The sequence below is a fragment of the Panthera uncia genome, chromosome F2, assembly GCF_023721935.1.
Source record: "Panthera uncia isolate 11264 chromosome F2, Puncia_PCG_1.0, whole genome shotgun sequence".
NCBI classification, from domain to species: Eukaryota; Metazoa; Chordata; class Mammalia; order Carnivora; family Felidae; genus Panthera; species Panthera uncia.
The window spans coordinates 65,042,753-65,056,014 of NC_064812.1; the positions used below are offsets into that span (position 1 = coordinate 65,042,753).

The following is a 13,262-nucleotide window of genomic DNA, read 5'->3' on the forward strand; positions in this document are numbered from 1 at the left end:
TATATAAAAAAATAAAAAAATAAAAAATAAAAAATAAAAAATAAAAAAAAAAAAAAAAGAAACAGCACAATCTAAAAAAGAGATGAAGATTTAACTAGGTCATCTTTTGAAGCTTACTACTGCCCATTTGTCTTATGTACTATGTTGTGAGCGCTCACCTAGCTTTGCAGTGCTTTATTAGTCCATCTCTAAAGAGTATGGACATATTATTTGTACAGTGATAGTAATACATTCAAATAGCCCCAGACCTCACCCTACATAAAAGCTCAGTATACTCTCATCTACTCATCTCACTGATAACTGTGACACATGAAATGAATTTAAAGCTCAAAACCAATGCTGAAAAATATATATTCTATATACTCAATTAATTCACAGATTAAAGGTATCTTCTTACATTGTTATAAATGTTACGTTCAAAAGTTTTTTAAAAAACAGCACAGAGACTCCGCAGACTTTTTTAAAAGGCATATATTCAAGTATGGGAAATGATATAATCTTCTGCTTGCATTTAAGTCAGGAGTATGTTCTTTAATTATCTTGATGCCTCATAAAACTATTACTCACAATAACTACTCCTATTCACCTACCTTAGCAGATAACCTCTCACCAATAGGAAGAGAAACTCCCAGAGTAGATGGATCTGTTTCACTCGTGGACAGAAAATTTTTCTGTATACATACACATTAAAAAAATATATTATCTAATTGCCTTTATAAAATGTTCCATAAATGTGTCTTACGTTCTATTTTCTAAGTGATTACTTATGCAGAGCAAAAGAATGAAATGGAGATGAAGACACAAAGTACAATTCTACAGAGTTCATAACAAAAGTAATTAGGAAACAGAATTTTCTTCCAATCAACAACTCCCTGAAGAAGAGAATCAGGTCTTAATTTTCACTTGCTACATACATATATGTATATTCCAGATGATTCAAAAGCATGGGAAAAAAGGAAACTCTTTTTCAATTTATATTCCTCATCTAAACACATATTCTTCATCCTCAGTGCCCTACTGTCCTTTTGTTCTTAAGGCCAATTTAAACTTGCTCACCAAGATCCGTGTGCACACTGCAATCATGTTTGTTTACTAATTTTCCTGTAATAATTTATGAGTGGATATCCACTCAAATGCCAGAAGATATAAACTACGAACACTGTTTCCTTATGTGTACCTCCATCCTTGATCATTAAACATTTAGACAATGCAGTGTAGCAAAAAGACCATCAGGTTAGGAGTCAAAAGACATAGGCTCCAGGACTAGCCCCAACACTTAGTTCTGTCACACTGAGCAAGTTACCTAATCTTCCTAATCTAGGCTTCTACCATAAAATGAGAATAGTAACCGCTTTGCCTATCTACCAAAGCTGGCATAATGATCAAAGAGGATTAAAAATGTAAAATCTTGGGGTGCCTGGGTGGCTCAGTCAGTTAAGCGTCCAACTGTGGCTCAGGTCATGATCTTGAGGTCCGTGCATTCAAGCCCCATGTTGGGCTCTGTGCTGACAGCTCAGAGCCTGGAGCCTCCTTTGGATTCTGTGTCTCCCTCTCTCTCTTTCTGCTCCTCTCTCACTCTCGCACTGTCTCTCTCAAAAATAAACATTAAAAAAGAATGTAAAATCTCTTTGAAGGCTATAAAGCAATCACAAGGATTAGAAAAATATATATATGATCTCCAACTTTCTGGTACTGCTACTTTGTAGTCACAATCTAGAAGTTATTTAACTTCTCTGCCTCAGTTCTTTTGTGTGTAAAACAGCGATCTAAATCACTAGCTTATGAGGATTAAATCAATCAATATTTGCTAACCTATGTAGCTCCATGCCTTTTACTTATTCATTAATTATTGACTACCTAAAACAAAAGTTATTTTTTTTGGTGGTAGGGAGACAAAGATGAGAATATATTCCCTATATGTAAGAAATTTACAGTGTTGCTGGGGAAACAAATATGTAAACAATTAACTACAATTTAATGTACCAACTGCTATAATATAGTTATATCTAAAACATTTGGGAACAGTGATTAATAAAACTAAGCGATTAAAAAGGTTTCACTGAATCTGAATTTACAAATAATTTACAAATAAGTTGTGCTACAAAAGCTAATATGAAAGTTGGTTGTATAGAACTCTAAACTTACTTGTCAAGGAAAACAATAGGATACCTGACTAAATCCCTAAATCAGTTTAACCCTTATATAAAAAGTACACTATAAACCTAGCCATTTTGTAGTTATACATGTGCAAAAAACACATTCAGAGTTCCAACCCTTGGAAGACAGAGATACAGCACCCTCACTCCTTCACTGGGCAACTCCCTATAAAGGCCCAGGATAATGTTTGAAATTTTCAATAAAATGAAAAACATAATAAGGACAATATAGTGAGTTATTCAAAAGTCTAAATTTTAGTCATTCGCTCATTCATTCAATATTGAGAGCCTATGTCCCAAACTGTTTGAAACATCTGAGTTGCATCAGTGAGGAAAACAAAGATCCCTGCCTTCCTAAAGCTTACACTCAAGCAAAGGAAATTGAAATAATAAACATAAGGAAGAGTATGGTATGTTAGTAGATGATAAGTACTGTGACAAAAAAATTAAAAGAACAGGCTACAAACATTCCAGGCTTCTAAAGGATGGGAGAGGGAAGAATAGAAATCTAGAGTTCTCTTTTGGACATGTTCAACATAAGATACCCATTAGATTTCTAAGATAGGTAGCCAAATAGAGTAAGTGTGAGGTTCAGGAGAGAAGTCTGGGCTGGAAATACACATTTATTAATTCAATTTAAAATTTATTCTCCTGGGGCGCCTGGGTGGCTCAGTCGGTTAAGCGGCCGACTTCAGCTCAGGTCATGATCTCGCGGTTCGTGAGTTCGAGCCCCGCGTCCGGCTCTGTGCTGACAGCTCAGAGCCTGAAGCCTGTTTCAGATTCTGTGTCTCCCTCTCTCTGCCCCTCCCCCGTTCATGCTCTGTCTCTCTCTGTCTCAAAAATAAATAAACGTTAAAATTAAAAAAAAAAAAAAAATTTATTCTCCTGAGAATATATTCTCCCTGCAATGTTAGATGACCAAGTGTCTTTTGTTCTAAAAATTGGGAAAGAGATGGTAATTAATTGTTTTAATGGCTCTTCTTGGCAAAATTTAAAGATCTGATTTTTTGTAATTTAACTATCCACACAATCCAAGTCTGGAAGCCACAAAAAAATATCTAAAAAGAGTAGACTTGGAAAATACATATTCTAGCGGTCAAGGAAGCCACTGCAGCCACCTACCCAAATCCTGTTATTTTCTTTTTCCCTTGCCTTCCTTTCCATGTCCACCTTCTCATATGTCAACCAAAATGTGTCTCTTGCATATTAAGAAACTACTGCTCCTCTATCATAGCCACATTCTTGATACTCCAACACTAAAACTCCTTCATATCCATTTGAATTTAAAGATTTGTACTCCTTGATTCTTTTTCTTTCTTGATTCTTTCTCTCCTTCATAAAGGCAATTTCTTCCTATGCCTCCTACCATCATTCTTTTTTAAAACCTTCTATCTATGAAGTAGATAAGTGAAAATGGTAGATACCAGAGGAAAACCTCACCTAACAAAGGAGTGCTGGGAGAGGGGACAAAACTGAGTACGAGGCGAGGGAGGCAGGCTGGAATACAAAAGATTTCAAATGCCATGCTAAGGAATATGCATTTTTATCCAGAAGCTCAGTGAGGAGACAATGAAGTATTTAAATTGGTAAGAAACAGGATCATTGTGGAAAGTAGCATGAACAGATTGAAAATTAGCGGGAAAAGAAGTGTTAAAAATCTGTAGCAATAATTTAAAATAAACACTAAGAATCTCTAATATGCAGAACTAACAGTCCTAAAACAGTTATTGAGCTCTTCACAGGCTGCTTAAGGAGGTATAGTGTTTCACACATATGAAATTAATAACCTAATCTGAGGTACCTGGCTGGCTTAGTCAGTAGAGCATGCAACTCTTGATCTCAGGATCGTGAGTTCAAGCTGCATGTTGGGCATAGAGCCTACTTAAAAAATACATACATACATACATACATACCTACACAAATAAAATTCCTTTAAAAAAACCTAATCTGATGCTTTCCTATCTGTCTACATCATTATTTTTTACTACTCTCAAAAATAATCTAGTCTAACCAACCCAGGCTGGTAAACCCAATATGCCTCATTCATACAAAGCTAAAGCCTCCCTTCCAAGTCCTTCTTTATTCTATATTCTCCATCTGGAAAACGTCCTCTCCTTGATTTACCCTCTAGTGTATCCAAATTCTACCTATCGTGTCTTACAAAATAACACCTTGGAGTCTCTCCTAATCATTATATCCTTATTAGGTATCAGTTTCTGACCTGTATGATGTCATCTCTACAACCAGACTCTTAAGACCCCTTGAAGACAAATTCGTCTTCGTAAGTGCTTAAAAACTGTTGGGTGAATGATGATGGATGCGTGAGATACTTTTTTTAAAGTTCTGTAAAACTATAGTGTTTTTGTTTTCCAGTATAAATTTACAAATGCAGTCCATGCGTTTGGGTGCAAAAATATTGAGTAATCCAAATCCTGAAAACACACTTTAAAAACATCTTAGAATATCCTGAGTATTATTAATTTTAATGTGATTAGCAAAATTAGAAGAAAAAAATTGGCATGCTGAAAACAAATGGGCCATAGAATATTTCTAAAAGATGTATAAGAAAGCAATAAAAATAAATGCAAAGCAGGAATCAAAAGGAATAGTGCCTGATTGTATTAATGGAAAATTATAATGTATAGACTGACATTGGTAAAAGGATACAAAATGTTACCATTCAAAGAGTCAAAATCACAAATGAAGTTATTTTTCTTAATAGTTTGAGAGCAACATCATAAAATGAAAATAACTGCAAGCTACTAGATCTAAAAAAATAAAAGAAAAGAGAAGAAAAGAAAAATGAAAGGAAAACGTTTTGCAAGCAACCCTACCTTTCTTTTCGCTTGTGTAATACCCTAAAGTCAAGGGAAACAAAGTATTCAAAGTTCTTTCTCTCCATGTGCACATCAGAATAAATAGGAAACCACTTAAACATTTGGAACAAACATTACAAAGTATGAAAAAACTATAGAATATCTTGAGATGACTAGAAACATCATGATTGTTTAAAATAATTTGGTAACTTCAAAAATAAATTGCATTTGAAAACTACAAGAAATCTTTAGCTTAGAAATTACATAATTTAACCAAATATACTTAAAACAAGGGTTCTGCTAAGTAAATATATTAAATCATAAAGCAAAGACTTGGGAGGTTAAATAAATATATTAAATGAAGTTTTTATAAGCTTAGCTGACAGGAAAATAATTAGCAACTAGAACCCCATGTGTCATTTTAATACATGTTTGGAGGGAGTAGAGGAGTTCGGAATCATAATTGGGCTATTTTAAACCATGATAACTCTACAGAAAACATGAACAACAAGAACTTACCATCAGATTTAAAATTAAAACCCACTACCCTGTTCCAAAGGTCAAGAGTCAATGGTACTAGTTCTCAGCACCATTTTTTTTCTACCAATGTCATACATGTCACTTAACTTTCACTATAATATCCTACTGCTAGATACCACTGAAAACCTAAAAATTAATACATATGACTAAAACCTTAGGAAAATAATTTAGGAGAATTCTGAAGCATAAGATCTGAAGCATAAATTAATAGAATTTATTACCTGAGTAAGATAGCGTCTGTAATCTTGCCTCAATTCTTCTTTTAGTTTATGTTTCTTCCGTTCATAATCTTCCCCAAGTGGTAAACTTAATCCATAATCAATTCCTAGAAAGAGAACAACTTAAATAATATAGCTCATTTTCAAACCAATGTCAATTTCAATACAATATGCTGTCACCAGAGCACAGTAGGTAAGAACACAGTCATGCTGATTCTGAGACCAGGATCGGGATAATGAATTGTTTATTTAAAATATTTCAGTAGGTCATACATTCACATAGGGAAAATATGCCTCCCACCCATGAACCTGTCACCTCGTTCTCCTGCCCAAAATAACCAACATCACTGTTTCTCGCATCTCCTTCCAGAGACTTTGTGCATTTATAAACAGATATTTTTAAATTACTGTGTCTGTCTGTGTGTGTGTGCATGCGCACGTTTACTTTACCCCCTTTAGATAAATGGTTCTGCATTGTTTGGAATGTGGCTTTTCACAGAGTACAAAATTAAAGCAAAGAAAAGCTGATTACCTTTACTTCCTCACTTAACCCTACTGAAATCTCTATAAAAATACAACAATTTTAAGTTCTGTTTTAATTAATTAATAATGTGATTTTAACCTAAGAATATCTTTATTATAAAATGTTTGAGAAAAAATTATTAAAACTGTGTGGCTCAGGCTGAAATGTCCAAAAACTTTTAATGTTAAGCCACCAATTCTGACTTCACATAAATGGATATTAATTTTTGTTGTGGCAAAATATACATATTACAAAATTTTCATTATAACCATTTTTAAGCATATGATTCAGTGGCATTAAGTATTTTCACAGTGTTGTGCAACAATCACCACACACACAAAAGGTGAGCCCACTTCTAGAATTTTTCATCATTCCAACAGAAATTCTGTAAAAGGATGTTAATATTTTAAGGAAAACTTTAATTTAGAATTATGTTTCATTACATAGAGTTCAAAAACCAAATGACATCTTGGGATGGTAACAACAGTGATGGCTGCACAACTTGTAAATACACTAAAAATCAGTGTTGTATAATTTAAATGGGTAAATTTTATACTATGTACATTATATCTCAATAAAGCAGTTAAAATCAAATAACACTACTTTGGAAACATTTTAACAGTAAAATACTATGTCAAGAAGCACAGATATTGAGTGTTTAGATTTTTGAAGCTCCTCTCCCTTCTTCTACTCCTACCATGTAATACTACAGTTTTAAAAAATTATCATTTTTAAAATTTAAATCCAAGGTAGTTAACATATGGTGTAATAATGATTCCAGGAAGGGGTGCCTGGGTGGCTCAGCTGGTTGAACGTCCAACTTCAGCTCAGGTCATGATCTCACAGTTCGTGAGTTCAAGCCCCACGTCCGGCTCTGTGCTGACAGCTCAGAGCCTGGATCCTACTTCAGATTCTATGTCTCCCTCTCTCTCTGCCCCATCCCCACTCATGTTCTGTCTCTGTCTTAAAAATAAATAAAAAACATTTTTAAAAAATTAAAAAAAAATAATGATTCCAGGAAGAGAACCTAGTAATTCATCACTTACATATAACACCCAGTGCTCATCCCAACAAATGCCCTCCTTTAATGGCCATGACCCACTTAGCCCATCCCCCAACAAATATGCCTCCAGCAACCCTGTTTGTTCACTGTATTTAAGAGTTTCTTATAGCTTGTCTCACTCTCTGTTTTTATATTATTTTTGCTTCCCTTCCTTTATGTTCATTTGTTTTGTATCTTAAATTCCACATATTCATGAAATTGTATAGTATTTGTCTTTCTCTGACTTATTGCGCTTAGCATAAAACACTCTAGTTCCATACACATTAGTTGCAAATGCCAAGATGTTATTCTTTTCAATTGCCGAGTATTATTCCATTATAAATACATATATCACACCTTCTTTGTCCATTCGTCCATCGATGGACATTTGGGCTCTTTCCATACTTTGGCTATTGTCAACAGCGCTGCTACAAATACTGGAGGGCATGTGTCCCATCGAATCAGCACTCCTGTATCCTCTGGATAAACACCTAGTAATGCAATTACAGGGTCGTAGGGTAGTTCTATTTTTAATTTTTTAAGAACCTCCATACTATTTTCCACAGTGGCTGCACCAGCTTGCATTCCCACCAACAATGCAAAAGAGATCCTTTTTCTCCAATCCTTGCCAACATCTGTTGTTGCCTGAGTTGTTAATTTTAGTCATTCTGACTGATGTGAGATGCTATCTCATTGTGGTTTTAATTTGTATTTATTTCCCTGATGATAAGTGATGTTGAGCAATTCTTCATGTGTTTGTTAGCCATCTGGATTTGTTTGGAAAGTGTCTATTCGTGTCTTTTGTCCATTTCTTCACTGGATTATTTGTTTTTGGGGTGTTGACTTTTGATAAGTTTTTTACAGATTTTGGATACTATCACTTTATCTGATAGGCCATTTGCAAATATCTTCTCCCATTCCACTGGCTGCTTTTTAGCTTTGCTGATAGTTTCCTTTGCTTTGCAGAAGTTTGTTATGTTGATGAGGTCTCAATAGTTCATTTTTGCTTGTTTCCCTTGCGTCCGGAGACATGTAAGAAGTTGCTGCAGCCAAGGTCAAAGAGGTTGGTGCCTGCTTTCTCCTTGAGGAATTTGATGGCTTCCTGTCTTACACTTATGACTTTCACCCATTTTTTAGTTTAATTTTGTGTGTGGTGTAAGAAAGTGGTCCAGGTTCATTTTGCTGCATGTCACTGTCCAGTTTTCCCAGCACCATTTGCCCAAGAGACTGTCTTTATTCCATTGGATGTTCTTTCCTGCTTTGTCAAAGATTAGTTGGCCATATGTTTGTGGGTCCATTTCTGGGTTCTCTATTCTGTTCCATTGATCTGAGTGTTTGTTTTCATGCAAGTACCATACTGTCTTCATGATTACAACTTTGTAACAGTTTGAAGTCTGGAACTGTAATCTATTATGTGATCTATTCTGGAAATGTTCCATGTGCACTTGAGAACAATGTGTATTCTGCTGTTTTAGGATGAAACATTCCCAATGTATCTGTTAAGTCCATCTGGTCCAGTGTGTCATTCAAAGCCATTGTTTCCTTGTTGATTTTCTGCTTATATGATCTGTTGCTGTAAGTGGGGTGTTGAAGTCTCCTACTATTATGGTATTATTATCAATAAGTTTATATTTGTGATTAATTGATTTATATATTCCAGGTGCCTCCATGTTGGAGGCATAAATACAACTGTTAGATCTTCTTGGTGGATAGACCCCTTAATTATCATATAATGCCCTTCTTCATCTCTTGCTACAGTCTTTATTTTAAAATCTAGATTGTTTGATATACGTGTGGCTAGTCCAGCTTTCTTTTGGCGGCCATTATCATGATAGATGGTTCTCCATTCCCATACTTTCACTCTGCAGGTGTCTTTAAGTCTAAAATGGGTCTCTTGTAAGCAACATATACATGGGTCTTGTTTTCTTATCCATTCTGTTACCCTATGTCTTTTGATTGGAGCATTTAGTCCATTGAACTTTAGAGTGAGTACTGAAAGACATGAATTTAGTGCCATTGTTGTGCTTGTAGAGATGGACTTTCTGGTGATGTTCTCTGGTCCTTTCTAGTCTTTGTTGCTTTTGGTCTTTTATGTTTTGTTTCGTTTTTTCTCCAAAGAGTCCCCCTTAAAATTTCTTGCAGGGCTGGTATAGTCGTCACGAACTCCTTTAGTTTTTGTTTGTCTGAGAAACTCTTTATCTCTCCTATTTTGAATGAAAGACTTGCTGGATTAAAAATTCTCGGTTGCATATTTTTCAGATTCAGCATGTTGGATATATCCTGCTAATCCTTTCTGGCCTGCCAAGTTTCTGTGGATAGGTCTGCTGCAAACCTGATCTGTCTTCCCTTATAGGGTAAGGACTTTTTTCCCTTGCTCCTTTCATAATTCTTTCCTTGACTGTGTATTTTGTGAATTTTACCATGATATGCCTTGGTGATAGTTGGTTTTTGTTGAATCTAATGGGAGTTCTCTGTGCTGCTTGGATTTTGATGTCTGTGTCCTCCCCAGATTAGTCAAGTTTTCTGTTATAATTTGTTCACAGAAACCTTCTGCTCCTTTCTCACTCTTCTCATCTTCTGGGACTCCTATGATTAGAATGGTATTCCTTTTTAATAAGTCACAGAGTTCTCTATGTCTTGTAATGTGATCTTTTACCTTTGTTTCCCTCTTTTTTTCTGTTTCATTATTCTCCATAATTTTATCTTCTAAATCACTAATTTGCTTCTCTGTTTCATCCATCCTTGCTGCTAAGGCATCCATTCAAGATTGCATCCCAGTTACAGAATTTTTAATTTTGTCCTGACTAAATTTTATATCTTTTATCTCTGCAGAAAGGGATTCTATGCATTTTTCAATACCAGCTAATATTCTTATTATAGTGTTTCTACATTCTAGTTCAGGGATCTTGCTTATATCTGTAATAATTTAGCCCTTGGCTGTCATTTCTTCCCGTTTTCTTTTGGGGTAAATTCCTTCATTTTGCCATTTTGGAGGAATAAAAAAACTGATAAAATACAAAATTTTAATTTAAAATAAAAAAAATCAAATATGTAATACTATAGTATAAAAATTATCATTTCTAAACAGAATAAAATTATTTTCCTTAATGAAAATATAGATGAAATAACAAACTGCAGTTTATAAACTGCTATGAATTTCACCATATTTGTACTTTATTTGCACACAATGCACCTAAATGATGGGACTTGCCATAAAAGTATCATATCTCTGCTTTATTACATCACAAATATTTCAGTGGGGAAAGACCCATGCAGTATAAATATAAATGAATGTCTGTTGATTTTTATGGAATAATTAAATTCCACTTTCCACCATGAACACCATGGAATTCTCTTGATACATACCTCTGGCTTCCATAATCCTGGTAATAGTGGGTAAAGCAGAGGATTCCTTAGAATCCTCTCACTGATGCTCTCAACACTCTCCCAAAAATATCCCATATGCTTAAAATTTTAAATCATCCTAGAAAAGCATTCTTTCTTCAAAAAGAATCTAACTTTATTTTTAAAGATAACAGAATTGAAGCCTAAAGAGAGAAATTTTTGATTCTCACATTCAGAATAGAGTATCACACATGGAACAAAACTATGAAGTCAATGAATGTAAGGCCATGCTTTCTTCAATTTTATAATGCCTGGCATACAAGCTATACCCAAGAAACGTTCACTCAATGAATGTATGAATGAGTACATAAGAATGAATGCCTGAATAAGAGGAATGAATGAGAGAATGGGAAAAAACACAATTCTTAATATTTCATTTCTGCTTTTAGGCAGTCTGACTGCATGGAAAGCATAATAAGTAGTAACTAAAGTTACATATCCTTAGTCACAATGGTTACTCTGTTGTGTCAAGGAGAAAAAGAAAACAAGGATGATGTCTCCCACCATGTGAGGCTTTCCTACTCGGGGAACAGTAATTTACAGTTTCTGAAGTCATATATTTAGATTTTACCACTGTTTTCCAATCCTGCTTGCTGGATATGTGGAAGAATAGAAACTAAAATATGATTTTCATTTATAAATAACTATTTATACTGATTTCAATTTTATTTATCAAGAATATTTGCTTTTTACTATTAACTCAATACTGTCTTAAAAGACAAAGACAAGGAAGAATAATACATAATGCCTTCTGAATTAGTTTAAATGTTATTAGTTTAAGGTTTAGTCAACAGAAAATACTAACTTTTTAATTCTTCTTTTATCATCCAGTACCAACATTTCATGGCATTAGAGGTAGGTAAGACAAAATTAAGAACTGTATGGAACAATTTTAATATTCTGTTCATTTTAAACTATGCATTAACTATGGCATCTCGATGGACTTAATGAGCTAAGAAACATGGTCAGACTTACTTATTCAGAGTAGTTGTCTTATGATGGTTCTAGTGGCAAGTAAAGCAGTAGTCACCTTAGGGTCATTTGAAGTGATGTCACTTCACCAAGTACAACATCAGTGACTCTAAGCCAGTTAACATTATGCTTCAGAACTACATCAATTAGAAGTATTAGTTTCTATAGTGGCTATGGGCTAAATAAACTATTCAAAATAAAGTACACAATCTTTTTAAAGTTAATTTACTTCTAACATAGCACTCATAATAAATGCTTTATAAAACAAATTACCTAGGAACACTTAGTTTTTTCTTTCATTATATCACCATCAGAAGTTATTATGTAAACATAATCAAAAGACTAGTTATAGGAAATAATAAAAGGACTTTTCATGAACAGGTGAGTTATCAAGTGACATAACTGCTTTAATAGAGGAGGACACTGTACTCAAACTTTAGCTATAAAGGTATGACTACAAAGGACTCACTTGACTTATACAAACTGCAAAAAGGCAGTAGAATGTCTGGCATTTAATCTGTAATAAGAGAAACCTAAGACTACAAATGCTGAAAAGAATGTTAATTGAAAATGTAACTTAAAAAACTAGAAAACCATCAACAATTTCCTGTTGCCTGAGTTCCAAAATCTTTACATTAACTGTAGTATTTTTACCTTAGTCTAAACCTCAGAGCTTCTATGCAATTGATAATTCTGCAGTTGCTTCTTTTCTGATACTTTTTAAATTAAACAATGTAATTTATTTCTTCCTTATTCTTTTCCAAATTTCCATGAGTATAATTGTATTTAAAAAGAATTTTTAGGGATGCCTAGGTGGCTCAGTAGGTTGAGCATCCAACTCTTGCTCTCAGCGCAGGTATTGATCTCATGGCCTTGAGTTCAAACCCCATACCCAGCTCCACGTTGGCAGTGAAGCCTACTTTAAAAAAAAAGTAAGATAAAATAAGATGATTTTTTAAAAATCACACAAAAATCCTAGTAACAAGAGTAAAATCTCTTTATCTTACTTTGTTCATCTGTAATCACTTTACTTGATTTCCAAAATAATTACTTCTAAGCATGAAAAATAAAATAAATCAAGAAAATTTTAGAGCCTAAAATACAGATCAACAGTATTTTGACATAAGGTTGAGAGTTATTACCTGGATAAAAAACACATAGGGACTATGGTCATGGAAGATGGATCCTTCAAGTACCCAAAGTTTAGTGTGGGAATTGAAAAGGAACCAGAAAAAATGAAAAGGTGTGTGTTGGGAGTCCTCAGAGGTACCTTCTGGGTGATTCACTAGAAAGATTCACTAGAAAGTATATGCATTATACTCATAATTACGGTTCTTCCCCAATGGAATCACATAGAACATGCTTAATTCTTCCAGCAACAAATTCTGACAACATATGTGAAGCTCATTAGAGACTCAGTGCCCATAGTTTGTTTGGAGCTGTTCAGACAGGCACCCTTTGTCTAGCACATATCAAGATTCCAGACTTCCCAAAAGGAAAGCAGGTGCTCTGCATAAGTCACATGGTTTATAAAATTTAGGCACAATGAGCCTTATCATTTAAGGTAAGTTTTATGTCAGTATAGGGAAT

General features: G+C 34.2%; 1 protein-coding gene across 15 annotated transcripts in view; it reads right to left on the minus strand.

Moving 5' to 3' along the window:
- CSPP1 (centrosome and spindle pole associated protein 1) overlaps positions 1 to 13,262 on the minus strand; it is a 154,401-nt gene that overhangs the window by 103,976 nt on the left and 37,163 nt on the right. For 7 of the 15 annotated variants that reach the window (XR_007458598.1, XM_049633645.1, XM_049633646.1 and 4 more), the window contains 3 exons: positions 5,734 to 5,837; positions 4,991 to 5,014; positions 591 to 671 (listed from right to left, as the gene is read on the minus strand). Coding sequence is in view for 14 of the 15 variants with exons in the window: in XM_049633645.1 (XP_049489602.1) it covers positions 591 to 671; positions 4,991 to 5,014; positions 5,734 to 5,837 (209 nt within the window). In the remaining variant the exon portion in view is untranslated. Of the gene's footprint in view, positions 1 to 590; positions 672 to 4,990; positions 5,015 to 5,733; positions 5,838 to 7,652; positions 7,787 to 13,262 lie in introns of all 15 variants that reach the window. The other 8 variants (XM_049633654.1, XM_049633653.1, XM_049633652.1 and 5 more) reach the window with 3 other exon arrangements.